Source organism: Habropoda laboriosa, unplaced genomic scaffold, assembly GCF_001263275.1.
Source record: "Habropoda laboriosa isolate 0110345459 unplaced genomic scaffold, ASM126327v1 scaffold42, whole genome shotgun sequence".
Classification (NCBI taxonomy): Eukaryota; Metazoa; Arthropoda; class Insecta; order Hymenoptera; family Apidae; genus Habropoda; species Habropoda laboriosa.
The window spans coordinates 1,974,778-1,983,185 of record NW_017100181.1 but is presented as its reverse complement, the minus strand read 5'-3'; the positions used below and the strand labels follow the sequence as shown (position 1 = coordinate 1,983,185).

At 34.7% G+C, this 8,408-nt stretch overlaps 1 protein-coding gene across 1 annotated transcript in view; it reads right to left on the bottom strand.

Annotated features, from left to right (window-relative positions):
• LOC108579047 (midasin-like) overlaps positions 1–8,408 on the bottom strand; it is a 143,609-nt gene that overhangs the window by 13,464 nt on the left and 121,737 nt on the right. The window contains 3 exon segments of the mRNA XM_017942476.1: positions 1,602–1,813; positions 3,605–3,834; positions 6,185–6,332. Of these exon segments, the coding sequence (XP_017797965.1) occupies positions 1,602–1,813; positions 3,605–3,834; positions 6,185–6,332 (590 nt within the window).

Below are 8,408 nucleotides of genomic sequence, written 5' to 3'. Positions count from 1 at the left end.
ACTGCTAATGAAATTGTAAAATTTTATAGTTAATTATAATAGAATTTTTATTGACACCTTAATTAAGGGAATAAGAAAATTGGATGCTTTTCCAATTTTCAACGAAGTAGAAAGTAGAATATCCCTTTAATAAAGTGGCAAGTATATATGTATACGTTTAGTATATGTGCGTTTGATCTTTAGGTGGAACTGAAAAGTGTTTAGGAGAGTGCAATAGAGTTCTTGTGTCAAAGAATATCTGCACCCATTACTTGAGATTAGAGCTGGAACAAAGCCATTCAAGGCTTTGGGTAGACGTGATTGCGGGTTTCCTCAAAGAGTTTGTGCAGGGTTGGTCAGAGTTGAAAGAGCCAGAGTATTACAAGCTACACTTGAAAAAAGGGTGCTGAGAATTAAAGTTTGAGAGAGAGAGAGAGGCTCTTTGTGAAGGTAAAAGCTTGGCAAATTTGTAATTTTTGTGACAATTACTATTGACTGTGAACAGTGGAATAAACCAAATGATACTTTAATATGATCTTGAGCTTGCCATTGAACTTATACTACACTATACACGCAGTAAAGACGTTAAATAAAATAAAATGAAAATCAATGAATATATTTACTTTCACATCAACTTGAGACTATGCTCCATTTTTCACTAACTGACAAAAAATTTTCCAGCTTTTTTCTCTGCTGAAAAATGAAGTTTACCACTGAAACAACGATATATGGTTACAAAAATTAATTTAAAATAAAAATAGGACTGATAACTTTAAAGCCAATCAAATATGGATCCTTCTACCTTTTATGTATTCAGGACGAAATCCACAAAATATCGGCGTTTATTGCGACCGGATGGTTCGATTTTGGAGTCATCGAATGGAGTCACTCCATTATTTTGTCATTTTCTACGAAAAGAAAATACATTTTCTGCCTCCCCTTCTTTCACACTTATGCTTCTGTTGCTCCTGTATTAAGTTTCTCTTGTTAGACTCTTTATTCTTTGTTTCCATGGAGTTCATTAGTATAGCGGATCACGATTTTTGCTTTACTGTTAGTAAAATTTAGCTTGGAGATAGGAAATTGTTATCAAATATTTAGTAAAGAAAGATGCTTTAAAGAGGCACGAGTTCTAACAGAAAAAGGTTAGTACCTACTTTAAGGTTTGCATTGGTCAACCCCATTTTTGCATTCCTTGCTTCGAGAAAGTCCACAAGCATATTTAATTTATGTAACAATTCTGTAAATATGTCAAGTTAAATTCCTACGAAAATTTTGTTTAAGTTCACGTTGTGTTTCTTTGATATGCTATGTTTCTCTGTCGTTATAACGCCAAGTTATTCTTTTGAATTTTTACAGAAATGACAAGTACAAAGTATCCTCCTGATGTTATAAAACAATCAAATAATACATTCATACAAAAGAATAATTTCACAAAAAAGTCTAGCCCATATTGCATTAGTTTGTATCGTTGACTCATCGGTGGGTCACGTCGTCAGATAGGAGCATCTCTCGATGACCCACCGGTGGGTCACGCTGAACGTATTAAACTACTGAAAAATATTTGAAATTACAAAGAACAGAATGGATCAATTAAAATTGACTTGGTGCCCTTTCATTACCTGGATATTTCTCCGTGACGAGGGTCCATAGCCAGGAATAATCTGAAGTTCTTATGCGCCTTCACAGTGAACACGTTTCCTCCTTGATCGACGCCTTTCTCGCCAATCGTTAGAGCACCGTTTGGTTCCAGCAGTCCGTTCAATCGGTCCAAAATTGCTGGACTGCAGAGATTCACCTGATCCAGTAGTAACCATGTGCCATTTTGCAGGCACTGAAAGGGAAAATGCGACTCTTTTATCGGTTTCCTATAAAACGCTGTGGTTTACTCGAGAAATCACCGGGAAGAATTGAAATCACCCGTTCTCAATTTTCGAATTTTTAATCCGACCAAATTATCGTCAGAGGGGAACATTTTATTCCCACGATTTGGAAATCGATAATTGAAAATGGCAGGGGAAGGTGATAAGGATCAAATTTTCAGATAGCGCTCAGTTCAATTGCAAAGAATTTCAATGTAAGGTGTTTTCGCTCTAAACGCACGATTTTTTAGCACGAGAAATAGTAATTAACCAAAATTTGCCTGTTTTAAGTGGATAACGATAACAAAAATTTTCGAAAACAGTTTGTTTTCATACTGAACTCAACGTCACCTGGAGTATTTTAAACAGTACCGTGTAATTTTTGTTCGTTTTATTGTACGGAACATTAAAACGAACTCAAAAACACATTACATAGTACCAAGTGTTAATTAAACTTAAGCTATTCACTTAATAATAACTTTTCAAAGATCAAATATTCCATAATTAATATATAATACCATAATCAAAATGTGACTATTTAAATGTTACACCTCTAGTATAATTGTATTAACTTATTTTCAGTAATAAATTCATAAGAATAGAAATTTCGAGTGGAACATAAGAAATAAAATTAACCGCAGAAACGAAGAAGGACACTCTGACTATGAAAGATAATTTCTAGTGGAAAAATGTGTGTCAAGATGAAAAATAAAGAATGTGACAAACGACTTTTATTTCCGATTCACTTACACTACGTTGTTTGTACACAAAATGCTAATACATATCTCAGGGGGATTATGAAAATGGCCGGCAATTTGTTCCACTTTCTTATACATGTACACTCTACCATTCCGAATCAAGATGATTGCGGGAAATGAATTTTTCGAATATATCACGGGCTAAAAGTATGAAATGAAATCTAACCGAAAGCAGAGAATATAGTTCAGCGAAGTGAACGAGATAATAATTCTAGATTTCTGAACGTTGCAGTAAGAACTTTATTCAAAGTTGAAACAACGAAGTGTTTTTCAAATTTTTTCACTCTTTTGTTTATATAGACTAGTTGTGTATAATAGAGACTTAACACTAGAATTACCAACTTAAAATTACAGAAATTATTAAGATGCTTATGTTCAAGGATATAGTGTCTTTTGTTGAAATAAAGGAATAATTACAAATACCAATTTATTTTGCATTAGTGATTCTAATTTCGAAGTTCTTTGTATAGTTTTATATAAACATACCAGAAGGGAAAAAATAGATCACGTTCAACTCTGGTTGTTCTTGTGTTAATGATAATAAAAAATGAGGATAAGGTGAGAGTCACAAGATCGTTTCATATTTTTAACAGTTACACAAAGAGGAAAAAAATTAAAAATATTACACAGAGTACATAGAAACAATGTGAACACTTATCAAGCTTTTTAGAGAAATAAAACTGGTAACACAATTTATTATATTAACAAATGTATTTTTTCTTCGAAGAGCCATTGCCAACACTTTTGCAAAGAAAAGAAAATCTTTTTTTTTTTAAGCACTCTGTATTATTTTTTCTTCACTGCTGTCTATATAATAGTATCTTACAATAGGACAATTTTTGTCATTTCTTTTCCTAGGAAAAGAAAAGAAAATTCCACACACAAGTGTTCATATTGTTTTTAAGCACGCGTTGTATTATTGTTTCTTCTCTGTCTCGTAATACGGAAGATTTTAGCGAAAATATAGAAAACAGGGTGAGTAAGTGAAATAGAAAGAAAACTCACCTTCACAAGCACACTGTCAACCCACTCGAATTTTCCGCCTGCGTTCAGGCATTTGTCTTTCTCCATGGCGATCGATAGATCGGTCAGTTTCTCCTCGATCTCCAGCAATTCCAATTCACAGGGAGCCTGAAGCGTTTTCATGGCCGTCACCAGTGTCGATAATTCCTCGGTTTTACGTAGAAACAGCTTCGTCTCCGTCGACATTGTCGTTTCCATTGTTTTCCCATCCCCTGGATTCAAATAAAAGATTCCGTAAACTGAGAACAATGTTGAAACGGTTCAAGAGAAAACGAAGGTTTATTTGCCCCGTGTTGAATTTCAAATCGACACGGCTATCGTTGTTATTTCAGACACGGGGCTGTCACTGTTGTGTTATTCATCGACGATGACTGTTACATCGCTGAATTAATGTAAGAATTGTCATTTTTGGAATGAAAGGAAGTTGCTTTCACTTGACGAAATTAGACGATGATACACACCCTGTCAATTTACGTTAACACGTTCAGGACAGCAGTGAAATTTTGGAAACACTCGCTTACGACCGGATGATTCGATTTTATTTCAGTGTTTATTATCATTAATACTTAATTTTTTTCAGTTTCCAAGCTTTTCAGCTTTCAAATATACGTGTTTTTTCATAGAATATTATAGAATAATGTGGGTCACGGGTATTACCGACTTTAACACTTTACCGACCGGTAGCCTATTAATCGCTTTTTTGCCGTCGACGCTTACCGACCGGTAGCCTATTAATCGCTTTTTTGCCGCCGACACTTACCGACCGGTAGCCTATTAATCGCTTTTTTGCCGTCGACGCTTACCGACCGGTAGCCTATTAATCGCTTTTTTGCCGCCGACACTTACCGACCGGTAGCCTATTAATCGCTTTTTTGCCGTCGACGCTTACCGACCGGTAGCCTATTAATCGCGTTTTTGCCGCCGACGCTTACCGACCGGTAGCCTATTAATTGGTCAAAGTTTGATTTAACATTTCTATATTTTCTAGAGCGCATATATTCCCGCGCGATAGCCTAGAGTCTAAATAGAGCCGGTGTCAGCGATGAATCTGTGGTCGACTGAGCGGTCGGAAGTGCGTAGGATGTTCAACCGGTATCGGTCGGTAAAGAATTAAGAAGCTTGCATTTTAGTCCCTCTCACTTAATGAAATTATTCCTATTAAGCAATTAAACCATGTGTTTGTCGCAACGTATATTTCGTGTCACTTAAATAGCGACACATATTTACACGCAATTAATTACACTAAAATTCCAACGGTTGAATAATTAAAAAAAAGTACATGGTGTTAAGAAAAAATGGAAAAACACATTCTTCTCCCCTTCTTTCCAAAAGAAAAATGTTGACAAAAACGACTCTTCGAAGAAAAAACAGATTTGTCAACAGGATATATCGTGTTATTAGTTCTGTTTCTTTAAAAATTATGTTAATTCCAATTAAGTGTTGACATCTTTTGTGAAGCACCTTGTACAAGAATCATTTGCATCAATTTAATTCTATCTTTTTAAAGGAACTTTCAGTGTCGCAAACTTTTCTCTAACTTCTCGCGCAAAAGTTAGCAAAGTAGTTTATGAAAATGATTACGAAGACTCGTTAAAAGAGTCTGGACACCTTAAATCCTGGAATAAACTATTACTTGGAAAGTAAAACGAAAACAGTGATTCATGATAGCCATTCCACTACGTAACTACGTAACCTGCGACGTTTAAAGACGTACTGTTTAAAAGTTACGAACCAAGAGCAACCTTAAATCCATGGCATGTAACTAGGGAATAAACTTACTCTTTACCAGCCACTTATCATACTACCGAGTGAAAAAATTCCAATTAATTTTCTTCGTTAATTGATAGAACCACCTTGGAAAAAGTTTGCAGTTATAAAAGTTTGGTAACTACTAGAAAAAAGCAGTACAGTATCATATTATTCGTATGTTTATCTAATATGTACTTTTTGCATAAACAAAATAAAAAGACTTTCTTTCCCAAAATGATAGAACCAGCTAATAATGCTACGATATTGGCAACAATCAGTTCAAATGTTTCAAGTTGTCTGTCAGTTGGAACTTAACAGAAAACAGTTACACCTTACATTTCTAAGTTATGAATCGTACGACGAAGTTCTATGTTATGACATTTAACGATAAAAGAATTTCTAACTTTTAAATTTAAATTTTACTCGTATTATATTAATAAATAAAAAATTTTAATTTACATTTTTGAAGAAGTGCATCATACAGATTTTATAAATGTTGTATGAAAAGTGTTAAGGTGACGATATAATCGGTAAAAATATACGTGCTCCTTGTACTACGAGATTCCAAACAGGATCATTTTTTTATTTACCTTAATTTTCTAATCGCTGTTTAAATTTAACTCACATTCGATAAGTGTCCTGATACTTACGAACGGGAGTGTACAAGCACAGATAGCTATCGATAGAAATAAATCTAGGGGGATGTTTCAGGAGTTATCTTTAACAGCATCAAGGATTTTCGCGCGTATTCCCCATGGGACAAATTCTCGAGCGGGGAAAGAAAAATTCGTCGAAATAGATAAGAGAACGTACCTGCAGATAAACGTCGAACATTTTCCAGGAGAGAATGATAATGGGCCACCTGGTCCAAAGTCTCTTTATTCAGTCTCATCCTCAGGATCCCGATCAACAATGTTTCCACGCGCTCCAACAGTTCCTCGAAATGTCGATCGTAATCTGTCTGTAACAAAAAGGGGAGGAAGATTCGTTTGGTTCTCAGTCCTCCTTTCACGCCTCTATTTCTTCTTCGCGAACGAACCGCTCGTCGTTTACTCTACTGAAATTAGGAGTGTAGAAAAGAGTGCTCGGTGAGACGAGTTACTGTCCCTGAGGGAACGTAAAGAAATTCGTCGAGAATCCATCGGAATAAATTGTTTGCAACTCTGTCTGAGTAATTTAAAGTGTTACAATTTAAATTCTTATATTTTTACCAGCGACAGAAATGCAAATATTTCTTTATCCTTAAATTAACCCCCTTTGTAGGCAATCTGGGTCGTTATTTTTGCTGGTAAAACTGTTCAACATTTGACTTAACGAATAATTGTGTAATATATAAGAGACCTTGACAAGTATCACAGAATTTCTTCAAATTTTTTCAAAGCCTGGAATAGTAGAAAAATTAAGCTTAGACATTAAGCTTAGAAAAAATATGTACGTTTGCCTATGGAGGGTTAAATCATACGATTAAAGGGAAATAAGCGATTTGAACCAGCTTAGATGCAAAGATTTCTCTATTTCGAGTGATGCACAATTTACGCTAATCGATGAATATGAAAATACGTGTATAAATGACACGTCGTGTTTCACGTGACCAGCAATAGTAACGGAAACTTTGAATCTTCCGATTCCTTTGTCTGTTGCAGATGAAAGGTTAGGCGGAAAGGAAGAAAACCGTAATCGAGGTGGAGCACTTAGGTGGAAGCGGAGAAAATTAATGAAGGAAGCGAGGGAGCATTTTTTCAATTTAAGGGGAATAAAGGAAGAAAGCATTTTAAGTTAAGTACCTTAACTTCGAAAAACCGTGACCCACGTCAAGAGTTTGCATCTTGTTCCATTTCGTTTTTTGCTTTGTATTTGTAGAGTGAAACAGAAGATTTTATTTTCAATTGAAATTGTAGCAGGAAGAAAATAAAAAGTATTAAGAAATGTGCAAAATAAGAGTTTTTTTTTCAATTTCTCAATTAAATTGCCTATTTTCTTTTACCTAACTACCAAAAGGTAAATTGTAATCGTGTAATTTAATTTAGGAATAGAAAAATATTTGCATTTCTGTTGCTAGAATTCTACTTTCATAATCGCTTACGTTGCTTCAAAACGCTCATTTTCCTTCAATCTTACGATTGAATTTAAGAATATGGATTCATCGCTGAAAGCACAGTAGTTTACTAAAAAGTTCTTATTTCAGCAATGAATTATTTCGAAATAAGAAAAATTAGAAATATGCGTTTTTCCTTTATTTTGTCGAGAGTACAATCGACTGAATTTTTCCCCCACTTGTACAGTAAAAAATGAAGCTTTCGAGTAATTTTCTATTCCAGCAAGAAACAAATTCTGACTTTAATATCCCCCGTCTTTTAGAAACTCGCGTTATGTTTCTGTTTCCAAAACTGTTTGAAATTACTATACGTAGAATTATGCAGAAAAGATTCGTATAGAAGTAAGCTCGCATGAACGTGCACATAAATAATTTGAATCGTGTGTAACGTGTTATTTGAAAAGTCAAAGTCCGGCTGAGAAAAGGAAATGCAAAGTTATAAGTATTAAAATTCCAGATCGTTGGTTCACCGTACCAGAACGATAAATTTGCACGAAACGACGAGAAAGAGAAAACAGGAGGCCAGGGCATTTTAAGTTCTAATGTTGTTTTCGTTGCGCTCATTTCTCTCGTGTCCACTGAAAACGGGATAAACAAGTGAAACGCGAGAAAAAAGAGCGACAGTGGGGCAAAGGCGGGAAAACAGCTGTTCTACGTGAAAAAGCGAGGCGGTACGGGACATGGAAATGAAAGAATCAAGCAAAAATGTAGTAACAATGGGGAAAAAGAGTAGGCAAAGAAATTGGAATTTGCGATACCTCGTGAGAATGTAAACAGAAAGTTTGCTGTTAATCATAGCCGCAAGGTTCAAGCAAGTATTAATCATTCGTGTTCAAATTATAATATTAAACTTACTTCTGTCGGTAGAAGCAATTTTTATATAAATATTAATTTACAATAACATTCTTCTATAATAATATTTAAATTATACGGTATAATTTC